This window comes from Daktulosphaira vitifoliae, unplaced genomic scaffold (genome assembly GCF_025091365.1).
Source record: "Daktulosphaira vitifoliae isolate Bord-2020 unplaced genomic scaffold, ASM2509136v1 Scaffold_3, whole genome shotgun sequence".
In the NCBI taxonomy this organism is placed as follows: domain Eukaryota; kingdom Metazoa; phylum Arthropoda; class Insecta; order Hemiptera; family Phylloxeridae; genus Daktulosphaira; species Daktulosphaira vitifoliae.
The window spans coordinates 6,296,905-6,313,969 of NW_026099574.1; the positions used below are offsets into that span (position 1 = coordinate 6,296,905).

The 17,065-nt window shown below is 25.3% G+C and overlaps 1 protein-coding gene across 2 annotated transcripts in view; it reads left to right on the top strand.

Moving 5' to 3' along the window:
• The first annotated feature begins 4,985 nt into the window (after positions 1-4,985).
• The window catches only part of LOC126902974 (uncharacterized), a 31,646-nt gene continuing 19,566 nt past the window's right edge, over positions 4,986-17,065 (top strand). The window contains exons 1-7 of one of the 2 annotated variants that reach the window (XM_050680815.1): positions 5,006-5,070; positions 5,264-6,008; positions 6,279-6,357; positions 11,436-11,535; positions 11,613-11,732; positions 11,813-11,971; positions 12,029-12,137. In XM_050680815.1, the coding sequence (XP_050536772.1) occupies positions 5,297-6,008; positions 6,279-6,357; positions 11,436-11,535; positions 11,613-11,732; positions 11,813-11,971; positions 12,029-12,085 (1,227 nt within the window). In that variant the 5' untranslated portion in view covers positions 5,006-5,070; positions 5,264-5,296 and the 3' untranslated portion in view covers positions 12,086-12,137. Of the gene's footprint in view, positions 5,071-5,263; positions 6,009-6,278; positions 6,358-11,435; positions 11,536-11,612; positions 11,733-11,812; positions 11,972-12,028; positions 12,138-17,065 lie in introns of those variants that run through there. The other variant, XM_050680817.1, reaches the window with a different exon arrangement.

Here is a 17,065-nt window from a genome sequence, read left to right on the forward strand (position 1 = left end):
AAATTTAGTAAATTGAAATATCGCTTGATGTCAACTTTTTTTTTTTGTAATTGGTTATGTTTGAAACCATTGTTGTTATATAATTATTGTTGTTTATTGCTATGAAACAAACTGATATAAGAATAAAAAAAAGTATATATAAATATATATATGTATATATATTATACTTAAATGGATCATCATTCATTTTTAAATAGTTTGTATAAAAGCAATCTTATAGATTATATTTTAGGGAATGTATAGTGATTTTTTTCGCTTACATAGTGATTGGTTAATCATAAACCACTCGATTACATATTACATATTAATTAGCAAAGAGGGAGATACTGATGTGACAATTCTACTCGTCTGTAGCCCGGAGTTACTGACGTCGAACTAACTAGGGGTAGTTTTGTTTGAGTGGCCGTTATAGACATAGTTTTCAATACTATTACTTTTTTTTTATTGTCATCATAGCCAACCAACTCCGTGTCACATAAATATACCTACTAACCAACTGTACTAGGATTCAGGACAGATGTATTGTACATTACATATAACTTATATTTATTGAAAATCTAAAATATAACTTTACTTTGTCGTTGATATAAAACAATAGTCTAACTTAATTATTTTACTTTTATTTTATTTTATAATTTCACGGGCAGAAGCCCTTTTTACAAATAATACAAGTACATAAATTAGGTTATTGTAACATAGAAAGATATATACTAAAAATATGTAAATTAATTATTAAACGTAAAGATAAAAATAAAAAATGAAAATCAATTTAATTATAAAACATAAAGCAAAATACAAAAATTAAAATGAAAAGTTAGGGTCAACATTGGCATTAGTCATAAGACGCCTAAGTGGCTCATTTTTTGCATAATTAATTAGGCAGTGAGGGACAACAAATGGAGCATTATTTCTTGTTGCGCGCTGAGGTACTCTGAAACATACGAGGGACAACAGGCTCGGCGAATCAATATTACCATTCAATAAACCAATTAGGAAATTAATTTCAGCATTGCGCCTACGCGCAGCTAATGAGGATAAGCCAAGCAAATACGAGACAGGGGCATAATCGTGGTTTGGACAGACTATGTTGAGCGAGTAGCTGACAAAGCGTAGGAACTTTCGTTGAACTCGCTCAAGCTGTAGTGAGCCCAAGGTAGTATATCGATCCCACACTACACTACCATATTCTAGAATAGGTCTGACTATAGAACAGAATAGCACTTTAAGTGAAAGTCCTTGCTTGAAATCGTTGGCCAAACGCATAATAAAACCTAACGCTTTAAAAGCTTTACAGCAAACATAATCAATATGAAGCATAGGATCAAGATTATAACTAAACTTAAAGCCTAGATCTGTAATAGAGTTTAACTCACGCGAGATATTTACTGCAGATGTGTTCAACATTCAGTTGTTCAACTAGGATGGGGTAGGAAGGAATACCTTTGCGAATGCCAATGAGGACTCCACTACCACGATTACAATTACTAGTAAACGTACATCTGTCATATCTAAAAATATTATAGTTAAAAAGACCAAGTTCAGAATTAGAAAATTGACTAGTAAGCCAAGTTTCAGTGAGTACAATGAATAAACTATCTAAAGAAGAAACATTACAATTAAAATATGGTTTTATATGAGTCCACGACAGTTTTGGTAGTAACCAGACAGTGGACCATGAAAGATCGACGGTGTTATGAGCGGATGCGCAGTTGGGGTCCTCCGTTTTTTGAAAGAATTTTACCTACTTTCAGCAGCCCATTTTCAAATAAAATTCGCAGGCCAGGTTCGCCTTCGTTGGTTCTTCGGACAAGCTCCAAGTGACACTCACGCAGCAACTTGCGTTGCAAATTTGTTTTATCGCTGACTATTTGTAAGCCATCAGGGAAGGAACAACCCGAGCGCCTTGCGTAGAATTATATAATCTATCTCTTGTAACTAAGGTACACGATTACTTGTGTCTCCTTCAGGTAATTAAAACTCATTTAAGGAGATAGAGACAATATTTGGGCAGACGTCGGGTAGGTTCCGATTCTTGGTTTTGACCAAGATCCTCAGTATTAAACTAGCCCCTAACAAAGTGTATGCATATTTTGTGATTTGGTTTTTGGATTAATAGCTGGGAGCCAAATCTGGAGAATATGGTGGATGAGGAAGCAATTCGATCTTTAATTCACGTAATTTTTCCATTGTGTTTTTTGATTTGTGACACGATGCGTTGTCTTGATGAAACAAATTTTTTTTTTGCCATCTGCGGTCGTTTGTTTGTAATTTCGGCCTTTAAATGCTCCAATATCACTATATAATATTGACTGTTAATGGTATTTCCCTTTTCAAGGTAATCGATGAATATTATACCTTAATTATTGCAAAATACAGAGGCCATTACCTTTCCACCTGACTGTTGTGCTTCGGGCGCTTTGGACGAAGTTCTCCGGCTTCTGTCCACTCAGATGATAATCGTTTTGATTCTGGAGTGAAGTGATGGATCCATGTTTCGTTCATTTTACTATGATGTGTTGATTTTTTTTTTTGTGCCTGTTACCACTTTTTCTCAGCTTTCACCGAACCGACTTCTTTCAATGATACGTCAAAAGATCAAAAATCGTATCTAGTCGATGACATTACCCTCAAAAATTGAAAAAATTTCCCTCGTTCCCCGTAAATGGGGGAAACCTCAAAAAAAAAAAATACAAATTTAAAAAACACTAATTTTCAAAATTTTTTCATTTTTTTTTACTTAAAATTGCCATAACTTTTTTTAAAAATGATCAAATTAATATAATTCTTTTTTTTTATAGATGCATAATATAATTACCTTTCATTTGGTATATTTTTTTTTATAAATCTGAGCCTTTACCTGCCCACACGGGAGATTTAAAATGACAATTTTTTCAGCTTGACTTTTGAAAATGTTCCGAAAAGTCTGACACTTTTATATATATCTTAAATTAAAGCTAATGTAATATACTTTATTATGCAAAAAAAAAATGTCGGACTTTATTTTATTTTCACAGTGAAAATAGCTACCAAATGCTATTTTTGTGTGAAAATTCTGGATTTTATATTTTAAATTTTTAACCTTATGTATCAATACGATTTTTTTATGAGAAATAATATTTATATGCCACTTTCATTCATCATACTTTATCTTAATCAGGGTATAAATAAGATAATAGCAAATCATGTAACTTTTGTAATAATTCATCAATTTTTTAAAATTAAACACTATCTAAAGATTTGCATCGAATCGTTTTTTATGATTGCGATTTTAATTATTATCAGATATCATTTTACTTGAATTAACTATGCCACGTCACTACTGTGCTGTGAGCACCCTGTGCTGGGTTTTTTAAAATTTATGAGAAATTTTCCTAAGTTGAACTCAAATTAATTTTATATCGTGAATTTTAGATTATATTAAAACCTGAAACAATTAAAAATAGTTAGTTATAATTAACTATTATTGATTATTCCTAAAATAAATCAAGATATATTTTTTTTTTTGTAGCAATGCATTCGACAACAATTTGAAGTAACTAGCCTAAAACATTACTCGTAATTTAATGTATTTAAGAAGAGATACATAATGTTCAAATCTAAGTTAGAAATATTATTTCAAAAAAACTGATAAAAGTACTTTTGCTTTATAGAGTTAAAGACTATTTTTAATAAACATTAATATTTGAGGAATATTCTTATTTAATTTAATCATTTAATTATATACAATAACATTAAAAGTTTGAACTCTTATGTGAACCGCTTGTTATAATTCATATTAATTATAAAAAAAAATGTCTTAATCAATTCAATGAATTTTTTTTTATGATAAGACTCTTTATTAATACATTAAGGGTTTTTATGGCTTAATTAATAAATATTAATGCTATGTATAGTGTTGTACGTCGGTAGTGCCCCGACGTAGACACAAAAGATCGTACACAATATTCCATGTTTCAACAATGATTTCGTCCGCTGATTTGTTGTTGAATTTATTTTTAACCTATATTTTTTCTTCTTTTTCCTCGCCTACTCAACTACTTGGGGTCGGCCGGCCACCCTTATCCTAAATTTCCACTTGACACGATCTCTCACATCATTTAGCCTCACATCAGCTGTTCCCATATCGTATTCAATAGCATCCCTCCATCTCTTTTTTGGTATTCCTCTACCTCTTCTCCCTTCAACATTCATTTCTACCATTGTTCTTACAGCTTCCAATTCCTCTCTCCTCATAACTTGACCAAACCATCTAAGTTTATTTTCTCTTGTGTTATCCACGATTGACGCTACACCTATACTCCCTCTTATATACTCGTTCCTTATCCTATATTCTCTAGTAACCTCACTCATCCATCTAAGCATTATCATTTCTGCTACACTCATTATTTGCTCTATTCTCTTGCCAACCATCCAACACTCTGAATCATACATCATAGCTAGTGATCCAATGTGTGTGTTAGTAAAATTGTAAATTAAAAATATCGAATGTAGTGACGATAACTAGAAGCACTGTAAATGTTATAATAATGTCGACTGAAAATGGAACAATTATTCATTGAATGTTAATAATTAATATAAAAAATCAATAAATAATAGATAGTTCTAAATATTAGTTAAAGTTTAAATTTAGGAAACGGTACCCCAAGATGTGTTTAATAAGCTCAAGTTTTTTTTCAATTTCAAATTAAATTAAGTCTATTGTCTACCCTAGAATTACTTTGAGGAAATGGGACGTTTAATTGCATGTTATTAGTTTCTAATTGTATCTTTATTATATTGTATTTATTAACATATCGCAAACAATAATTAAGTTTTTTATATAAAATTTGAAAACATCAAGTATTTGTTGTTCTTACCATACCAAAAAACTGTTAGTTTAACGTATGCCAACTTTTCTTCTGCCGGATAATTTTGATAAAACATCTATTAAACAATTTAAAAAAAGTTTAATTACCGTAAATTACTTATCGTANTAAAATAGTTTAATTACCGTAAATTACTTATCGTAATTATTATTCAATATTTTTTAAAAATTGCGATAGTTTGTGACATTTGTGACTTTATGCTTAGGTATGAAATTACGAGTCTATATGACTATGAAAACATATTATAAAGTATCCTTCTATATTATTATTATTAATTGAAAACATTTTAAGAAATAATCCAGTGACCCTAGTTGCTGATGTTTTTATTTAACATACAAAGAAAAATTATAAAAAATATAATAAATAATTTTATAAATAACTTTAATTTTTACTTTCAGTACCAGAAAAACATTTCAATTTTAAAAGTGAAAATGATTAATGAAGAAAAAAGTGTAATACATATAAAATTATTGAAATTATTAGGATTATATCAATTACTTAACCAAAAATACTCAACAATTATAGGTTATAATTTGTTAAAATGTTTTACTTACCTTGAAATACAATTAATAGTTTTACTTGTCATTATGAGCATGTGGTCTTTATTTTGGTGTTACACAGATTTATTTGCAATAGTTACATTCAGTATGACTTTAATTGGTGGATTAGTTGCAGGTGTCAAATTATATACGATGATTCGTACTTCAAATAAAATATGTAGATGCTTACAATACACTTCTATCGACTACTTAATTTATAAAGATCATGATAGAGATTTACTTATGGAAGGTAAAAAAAGAGTAGCATTTATTACAAACTTCTATGCTATTTGTTGGATATCTATTTGTTTGGGCTGGATATGTGGCCCTATGATATTAAAAAAAATGAAAATAATAATACATTTCAAAGACTCTGTTCAAATTTATAATTACAACATATTTAATCTTATATTTTTAAAATCTGATAAGTTGTACAACAAATACTTTAAAATATTTTGGATGATTGAATCAATTCTTGTACTCGCATGGTGTCATGTAACAATAACATATGGTATTTTGTTCATGTCAATATGTATTACAATTAGCTATCAATTGAAATGTATTTCTTCATCGTGTGCACAATTGGGATATTCAAAAATCCATAGTAAGAAAAACTACACTATGTAGTTACACTAACTATCTTCATATGTTTATATTTGTTTCGTGATGTTAATTATTTTAATATATTAAATGAGCATAATAAATTAGAAAAAAATATTTATCCTTCAACTTAATTAATATGTTTCCAAATTTGTTTTCACTATAAATTAAAGTGGTTATAATAATAAATTTTGGTCTAATTAAAAAAAAATGTAACACTTCATAAAAAAATTAATTAATTTAAAATTTAAACTTCATTTGTATATTTTTTTAGTTTTAAGTAGTAAAACAGAAGAATTGACAGTATTCAATAATTTCAAAACATTGATTGAAGATCAACTTCGTACCTTTAGGTAAGATTAATTTTATTCTTGAAAAGAAAAATGTATAAAATGCTAAAAATTTTTGAATACTAAAAAACAAATTTAAACAAACCTTTTTTTATAATTTTTTTTACCATACATTGATTAAGATTATTTATTAAGATCATTTTTTTTGTAGATTAAATGCATCATTTAATTATTTTTTATTGATAAAAAAAAAGAATTTTAGCTTCGATACGAAGATGAGAAGGTATAAATTTTACTATGATGTTTTTATATATATAAATATTTTTTTTTGTATGTGTCTATTACCACTTTTTCTCAGCTCTCAACAAACCGATTTCTTTCATGGATACTTCAAAAGATCATAAATTGTATTTAGTCGTAGACACTACCCTCAAAAATTGAAACATTTTCTCACGTTCTTTGTGAATATGAGAAATGTACAACTTTTAAAATCGGTAATTTTCGACATTTTATTATGTCAATTGAAAAAAAATAATTACCAAATGATATGTAAAGACCTCATGTATCTATATAAAAAAAATTAAATTGATTTGGTCATTTTTAAAAACGTTATGGCAGTTTGAAGTACAAAATATTGNTAAAAAAAAATTTAATTGATTTGGTCATTTTTAAAAATGTTATGGCAGTTTTAAGTACAAAATATTAAAAAAATTTTGATAATTAGCGATTTATAAATTTGTAATATTTTTGGAGATTTCTTCCATTTATATCGAAATTTTTTTTTCATTGTATAGTATATTACATAAACTTTAATTGAAGATTAAATGAAAATGTCAGCATATCCGAAATATTTCCAAAAATTGAGTTGAAAAATTATAACTTATGTGTAAAAATTGTTATTTTTAATCCCCTCTGAAGTAGGTCAAAAGTCAAATTTTCTAAAATGTATATTAAATGAAAAAAATAAATATAAATTATTTATGTAAAAATAATTGTATTGATCCGTACATTTTTCGAAAAGTTATAGTAATTTAAAGTTGAAAATATAGAATCTGAAATCGTAAATTTTGTGCCGGGGAAAAAACATTTATTAGCATACCCGTTATCTAGATTATGTTTAGACGATGAACTTATATTTGAAAATGCGTGTAGTAAATTAGTTCATGAAGTTGTCTTATCATCTGAAAAAGTATTATTAGTGTCACCTAAGAAACAAAAATTATTAAAATTAAATACTCTTGTTAGCAAAAATGTTTGAGTTATATTATAATTGGTGGGATATCAAATCTCTAGATTTATCAAACAATGCAGAAATAGGCAAACTTATTAAAGAAAAATATTTTATTACTGTTAGTGATGAGTTAATTTTTTTTAATGATTGTATAATAGTTCCAAAAGAGCTTGGAAAAGATGTAATGAATAAGTTACATTCGCGGATCAAAAGGGTTTAACTAAAGCAAAAGAAGTATTTTATTGGACCTATATGGTCAATGATTTTAAAAAAATTCTGTCTAACTGTATACCTTGTAACAAGTATAAGAGAGCTAATATAATGGAACCTCTAATGTCTCATGAGCTAGCATTACATTCATAATTTAAATTAGGTGTAGATCATGCAGAAATAGCTGGAATAGTTTGTTTATTGGTAATTGATTACTATTCAAAATGGTTCGAAGTAATTAAAGTTCCATCAAAGAATATCAATGTAGTGATAAGGGAATTAGAAAATCTGTTCTCTCAATTTGATACCCAATGAAATTTTATTGTACAAGTAATGATATTAACACATAAACGTATAAGTCCCAAAAATAGCCAATGCAATGGCTTAGTAAAAAAAAATGTAGGAATTTTTAAAAAAACGTTTAAAAAAATTATGGTATAATATATTGGAATATAGAAATAGTCCATTAGTACTAGTTTGTATAGAATTGTTGAAACCAGAAATATATAATTCAGAGTCGATACACAAATTATTAATAAATAAGCAAGAAAAACAAAAGTATTATGATAGAAGAGCTAAAGAAAGGGCCTTTAATTAAATAAAAAACCATAAGGAATTATATGTTTTATATAATGGTAGTTGGAATAAAGCATTAAATATGGGAGAAGCTGATACACCTAGCAGTAAAACTACCAAATGGTACAATACTTCAAAGAAATACGAAATGGTTGATATTAGTTCAAGGTAAGAGTGAGTGTGGAGGGACAAAAGAAATTGAGAGGAATGATATGACTAGTATTGGTGTTAATTTAGAAAAAGAAAAAAAAAGGTTAAATGGATATAACTTAGCAAATAAAACCTACTGGAATAATTAAAAAACCTGCATATTTAAGAAACTATAGACTTAAGTAAATGTTCTTAAATAGACTTATGTAGATGTTGTACAATAGAATTCAGTAATAAACTAAAAAAAAGGAACATGTTTGATAAGGTTATCAGTTTATGTATTATATAATCAGTTGATCAATGAACAATACATGTATTGTTGTTGCAACTAAAGCACAATATTATATAGATTTCTGTTTNTAATATATGAATATATACTAATTATAATTATTAAATTTAGTATGAAATTGATATTTAATATTGTAATTTAAACGGAGAAATTATAAAAATAATAAAGAAGTTATATTTTGCTTTACTTTTACGTGTATAAAAATTTAAAGGGCTTGATACAATAATTTTCAATAAAAACTGTTTGTTACTATAAATAAATGCACTAGACTACAAGGAACTTTCATTAGAAGCAAAAATAAACTTTTCTAAATCAAATTTTTGCGTTGTTTTCAAATCTGCAATGAGACTTTTTCTATCACTTCTAAGTTTTAATATTATTAAAAAATAGTATTTACATATAAAAAAAATAATTAAGAACAAAAAAAAATTGTTTTAAATTAATACTGATTTTGATTATTAATATGTTAAAAATAAGGAAAATGACACATTTAACCTATTTTTTTAATCGTTTAATGTTGATTTTTGTAAATGTTTATAATAAAAAAAAATAATTTATTTTACCATAACTTTTAGCTCAATTACAAGTTGAAATTGACATCATTAAATAGAAAATTTTATGAGAATTAAAAAAATTGTATCGTTAAGATTAATATGCTGTCAGAAAGTTTTATAAATACTATTTATTATAAATTTATCAGAAAAGCTCAATATTTTTTTGCATTTTTATCGTAATAGATAACTTAAATAGAAGTAATAGTAATAATTTTCTAGTAACTTTTGGTGTTTGAATAAATTCTACAATTGAAATATTCAGAACTTAATTCATTTTAATGATTTACTTTAACTAAATGAACCAATCAAAACAAAGTTGTTAAAAAGATTTACTCAATTGAGCGTATTATAAAATTTGATTATATTTGTAAAAATCGATTGTTAATTCAGGAGAAACTAACAATCATTTTTTTAGAAATAATTTATATAGCAACATGTTACCAAAAAATTTTGAATATTATAGTCTAGTAATAGCACACATAAATAGAGTAAAAAAATTATTAAATTACAAAGAAAAATTATTTAATTTTGTAGTTGGAACCTATCATATTAAATTATCATATCAAACTTGATTCGTCAATAAATACTTTGAAAACATTAGATATGAATGATTTTAATTGTTTGTATGGAGAACATGTGATAAGTAACTGTTTAATTGATAAATTAGAATTTTTTTTTCAATTTTTGAGGGTAATATCTTCAACTAGATACGAATTGTAGTCACTTGACGTATCGTTGAAAAAAGTAGGTCAAGTTAGAGCAAAGAAAATAAATGATAGTCACAAAAAATATCTTCTGATCTTTGTATCGAAGCTAAAACTTAAAATATAGTAAAATAATTTTAATATGAATAAGAAATTTCTTCTCGCATGAGGCGACTAAAGTGATGGGATCCTTGATCTTTATTGAAGTTATTGAATTTAAATGAGATAAAAATCAAATGAGTTGAAAATTTATTCTAATTTAAAAAGAATTAAGAAAAAATGCAACAAATTTTCTTGCCTCACGCGGATTGGAACACTGTAACCCAAGCGCGTAAGACACAAGTTTAACCGTTCGGTAACCGTACGTCGCTAACTCCGATTGAAAAAATTGGCTATTTAAGCTAATTCAAATTTCAAAATTATTTTCACGACTTAAAAAAACTTTAAATAAGTTTAACTTTTTTTATCAATTTTATTTATGAAAATCAGTGTACTCCCCTTGTCAGGTATTTTAAATTAAAATAAAATACAAAACCCAGAATTTTAACACAAAAATATCATATTTTTGAATACGGTAGTCATTTTCACCATGAGGACAAATCCAGAGGTCAAATTTTTTTTTTTAAATTAAAGTATATTACATAAGCTTTAATTTAAGATATATATAAAGGTGTCAGTATTTCTGGAAGATTTTCAAAAATTAAATTGAAAATGTCCTAGTTTCAATAAGCATGTCTAAGTTTTGACCCCCCTTGTATAAAGGGATATTATCCGATTTACAAAAAAAGTGTGTCAGATGAAAGGGGTATATATAAAATATTTATCATTAAAGAATAAAATTGATTCATGCATTTTTTTAAAAAGTTATAGCAACATAATGTTAAAAAATGTAAAATATCATATTAAGAATTTTTTCACAAAAATAGAATATTTTTGCATACGGTAGTCATTTTAACCATGAAGATAAGTCCAGAGGTCAAATTTTTTTTTTTCAAATTTAAGTATATTAAATTAGATTTAATTTTAGGTATATATAATAGTGTCAGTCTTTCCGGAACATTATCAAAAGTTAAGTTAAAAAAGTTAATTTTATGTAAAAAAGTTACCATTTTGAAACCCTTCCTGTAGGCTGTTAAAGGGTCAAATGTTCACAAAAATATATAAAATGATAGGTAAATATCTAAGGTATCTATAAAAAAAAAAGAATTATATTGATTCGGTCATTTTTAAAAAAGTTATGGCACAATCAAGTAAAAAAAATTTACTTATGGTTTATAAACGACTAATCTATTGTAATATATTAATATAACACCACAATAATCAAAACTAATTGTTATACCGAACAAATTTTTTCAAGCCCTGAATTAAAAAGAAATGCTTGTCTAACACATATAAATGATAATATTTATTTTTTGTGATTTTTAAAGGTTCATCCGAGAGATTTACACTATTTTTCAACAAAATACAATCTTACAAATTGCATTAAATTCGTCTCTATTTTTGACTCTATTATTTCAATTTATTGTGGTATAGTAATTAATTTTAATTTATAATGTTATTTCAAATGTTTGAAATGTTTCATAATTTTCTTTTAAATGTTTCAGAATATTTCTAAAGGACAACCCATAGTTTCATTTCAAAACGTTTTATTTATATTTACTGCTTTTTCTAATTTATTTGAAATGTTAATTGCATGTTATTTTTTTCAAATAATAAATGACGAAGTCAGTATTTTTTTTATACAATTAATAAAAGAGATTGTGTAATATAAATACTTATTATTTAATATTTTTTTCCAATGTAGAAAGAAAAAATAAATTTTGCATTATACAGTTGTAATTGGACAGAGATGGGTATTGAATTTCAAAAGCTTATTTTAATAGGTATGCGTGTAAACGATGCAGAAAAAACAAAAATGAAAATTACAACACAAAAGCTAATAGATGTACATCTATTTGGAGAGGTAATTTATTATATTTAATACTTTTTAATTTAGCTATATAATTTTATTTTTTTTTAGATAATTCAAAGATCGTATTCAATATTGTCTGTGTTTGCCAACTGTGTATTTAGATAAAACAAAAATTCATTTTTTTCTATTATATACATTGATTTTTATCAACTAAATCNCTATTATATACATTGATTTTAATCAACTAAATCAATTAGGCCAATGGCAAAATGTTTAAGCACAGAGTTTATAAATAGTACTCAATAATATAAATACAGAAATTAACTGAAATATACTAAATATTAAAAATATTTAATCTTTCATTAAAAATTGTTTTTATGTAAATTATTCTTAGGAACGATTCAATAAATTTTAGCTATATTGTAAAAAGCATAATTTAGTATTTTTTTTTGGAAAATTAATATTTAGTGAATTATTTTTAATGATTCCGTACTTCAAGTTTTGTTTTTTTAGCTTCGATGCGAAGCTGAGAAGGTATTAATTTTACTATGATGTGTTAATTTTTTTTATTTTTTTTTTTTTGTGTCTGTCACTACTTTTTCTCAGCTCTCACTGGACCGATTTCTTTTAACAATACGTCAAATGATCACAAATTGTATCTAGTTGAAGACATTACCCTTAAAAATTTAAAAATTTTCCCTCGTTCCCCGCAAATGGGGGAAATATCCAAAAAAATTACAAATTTAAAAATCGACAAATTTTGTCATTTTTTTCACTTTTTTTTCTTAAAACTTCCATAACTTTTTCAAANTTTCACTTTTTTTTCTTAAAACTGCCATAACTTTTTCAAATGTTAACTAATCAAAATAATATTTCGTTATATTAAAACCTTAGGTAATTTCCTTTCATTTGATATCATTTTTTTTTGAAAATCTAACACTTATTCTGCTCACAGGGGGGATTTAAAATAGCAACTTTTTTACAAAAACTAACTTTTTCAACTTAATTTTTGAAAATGTTCCGGAAATACTGCGTCCTTTAAACATATATCAAATTAAAGCTTATTTTATGTACTACTAAATGAAAAAAAAAAATTTGTCCCGACGACCTATCTTCTATGCGCAAAAGGCTACCGTATTTAAAAATATGCTATTTTTTATTAAAATTCTAGGTTTTGTATTTTATTTTATTTTAAAATATTTTATTAGGGGAATAAACTGACTTTCATGAATATTATATAATTTCATTGACATAGAATAAAGTTCATAAGACATATGATATTATACTTATTAACATTTTTTACTTTTTTAAAGTCGAAAAAGTAATTTTTAAATTTGAGTTAGCTTAAATAGCCAATTTTATCATGCAACAAAAATCAACGAATAGTTGCCGAATGGGTAACACCTTGATCTTTAACGCCTAGGGTACGAGGTTCAAATCCGTTTGTGGCTTCTAAAATTTTGCATTTTTTTTTTGAGTTAGAATAGAATTTTCAAATCATTTGATATTTATCTCATTTAGATTCAATAATTTCAATAAATATAAAGGATCTTATCACTATAGTCTCCCCTCGTGAGAAGAAATTGATATTCATGTTAATATTATTTTACTATGTGGTTCTTTTTGTGGCTACGATTTATTTTGCCAACCCTCACTAGACCTACTTTTTTCAACGATACGTCAAATGATTCATTTAATTTTATGATATTTAAGTTAATGATTAGTTTAAGGTATTACTCTTAAAAATCAAAAAAATATTCCTTATTCAAATAAAAAATAGCTTAACTAACTTTTTCCATACACACAATTAAAATAATTAATTTTAAATATTCTTAAAGTATTTATTGTCGAATTAGATTTGATATGATAAAAGTATTCAACTACAAAAGTAAATCATTTTACTTTGTAATTTATTAATTTTTAACTCCATTTGTGTGTGCCACTACTAGTCTATAATTTTTTTGTACCATGTTGCTATATAAATCATAAATTTAAAAAAAAAATGATTTTTAGTTTCACCTGAATTTAACGATGGATTTTTACAATAATTGTAAAAATCCATCGTTAAATATTATAATTATTATCGTTATAATTATTATGATTATTTTTTATAATACACTCAATTGAGTAAATATTTTTATTTAATTAAATTATTTTAAATTTAGTAAATTATTAAAATTAATTAAGTTCTGAATATTTCAATTGCAGAATCTTTTTAAACACCAAAAGTTATTAGGAAATGATTAGTATTGTTTCTATTTCAGTTATCTATTACGATAAAAATACAAAAAAAATCGAATTTTTTTGATAAATTTACTGTACATAGTAATTATAAAATTTCCTGATTGCATATTAATCTTAAAAATTTCATTTTTTTCAATTTAATAATGTCAATTTCAGACTTGTAAGTTGAACTATAATTTATGGTAACAAATTCATTTTTTAGCTTCGATGCGAAGCTGAGAAGATATTTTTCATTAAAACTTTCATTTTAAAAGACAATAAAAAGTAGGTTCAAAATGATTACCTTTAACATATTAAAAATCAAAATCAGTATTAATTTAATATAATTTTTTTTGTTCTTAATTATTTTTTAGCTTCGATGCGAAGTATAGGTTTTACTAAGATGTGTTTTTTTTTTTGTCTGTTACCACTTTTTCTCAGCTCTCACCGAACCGAATTCTTTCAATGATACGTCAAAAGATCAAAAATCGTATCTAGTCAAAGACATTACCCTTAAAAATTGAAAAAAATTCCCTCGTTCGCCGTAAATGAGGGAAACCTCCAAAAAAATTACAAATTTAAAAATCGCTAATTTTTTCAATTTTTTTTACTTAAAAGTGCCATAACTTTTTCAAAAATGAACATATCAATATAATTTTTATATACATACATAATATCATTACCTTTCATTTGGTATATTTTTTTCATAAATTTAACCCTTAACCTGCCCACAAGGAGGGATTTAAAATGACAACTTTTTCACAAAAAATTTACTTTTTCAACTTAAATTTTGAAAATGTTCCGGAAGGTCTGACACATTTATATATATCTTAAATTAAAGCTTATGTAATATACTTTATAATGGTAAAAAAAAATTTCGGACTTTATTTTATCTTCATGGTGAAAACAGACATTAAACTTAATAAAAAAAATACAATTTTTGTAAAAAAATTCTTTTTTATATTTTTAACTTTATAATGCTATAACTTTTTGAAAGATCTATGGATTAATATAATTATTTTTTTTGTAGATGCATCATGTTTTTACCTATCATTTGGTATATTTTTTTTATAAATCTGACTTTTTACCTGCCTACAGGGGGGGATTCAAAATGACAACTTTTTCACAAAAAATTTACTTTTTCAACTTAAATTTTGAAAGTGTTCCGGAAAGTCTGACACTTTTTTATATATATTAAATTAAAGCTAATGTAATCTACTTTATTATGTAAAAAAAAAAATTTCGGACTTTATTTTGTCTTCACGATGAAAATGGCTACCAAATGCTATTATTGTGTGAAAATTCTCAATTTTATTTTTTACATTTTTAACTTTATAATGCTATAACTTATTGAAAAGTGTATTGATCAATATAATTTTTTTATGGGAAATTCTATTTTTTAATAATCCCTTTTTCATTCGACATACTTTATCTTAATCAGGATATTAATAAGGAACTAGCAGTTTATGAAGCTTTTGGAATAATCCACCAATTTTTTAAAATAAACACTATCTATAGATTTGCATCGAAGCGTTTTTTTTTTATAGTGATTTTAATCACTGTCATATATCATTATACTTGATCTATCTATACCACGTCACCACTGTGCCGCGACCCCCTGTANCAGTATTAATTTAATACAATTTTTTTTGTTCTTAATTATTTTTTTTTATATGTAAATACTTATTTTTTAATAATAAGTAATAATATTAAAACTTAGAAGTAATAGAAAAAGTTTAATTGCACATTTGAAAACATCGCGAAAAGTTTATTTAGAAAAGTATATTTTTTTTTTGATGAAAATTCCTTTTGTTTAGTGTATTTATTCATAAGTAACAAAATTTTTTTATTAAAAAGTGTTGCATCAATTCCTTTAATTTTTATACGCATTAAAAGTATATGAATATACAACTCCTTTTTATTTTTATAATATCTCCGTAAAAATTACAATATTATATTATTGAATACCACTTTCATACTCAATTTAATTACTGTAATTATTATGTATTCATATATTATAATTATAAATCGGGGTAAAATTAATGGAATAAGTGTTATTGTTGTTTTTGAAATAATCTACCAATTTCATTTTTTTCTATTTAATAATATTTATTTCAAACTTGCAAGTTGAGTTAAAAGTTATGGTAATAAATTCATTTTTTTTTTATTAAAACTTTCATTTTAAAGGACAAAAAGAAGTTGGTTCAAAATGATTACTTTTAACGTATTAAAAATCGATAATAATTTGAAAATAATTAATTATAAAAATTATATAATATATAATTAAACAAATTACTAATCTGAATATAATTAAGGAAATAGGAGTTGATGTTGGGTTGGGTTGGTTACATTTTTAACTTTATAATGCTATAACTCATTGAAAAGTGTATGAATCAACACAATTTTTTTATGAGAAATAATATTTTGAATAATCCCTTTTTTATTCGACATACTTTATCTTAAACAGGGTATTAATAAGGAACTAGTNTAATCAGGGTATTAATAAGAAACTAGCAGATAATGTAGCTTTTGTAATTATCCACCAATTTCTTAGAATTAAACACTATCTACTGATTTGCATCGAAGCGTTTCTTATGATAGTGATTTTAATCACTGTCAGATTAAAACTATACTGGACCCAACTATGCAACGTTCTCACTGTGGCGACCCCACTGTGCTGGGTTTTTTCTATTTGGACCGACTATTCATTCCAATTAGTTACTAACAACTAACAAAACTATCACGGGAAATTTTGTGTGATAGGCTAAGTTCCTATAATGATGTACAAAAAAAAAATAACGAGTACAAATAGGTCACCGTGAAAGTGCTACACCTTTTGTGGAATCAATGTAAATATTTCGATCTTTGTTTTATATGATCAGTAGAGCCATATTATTATATTATTTTTGTTTAATTATGTTT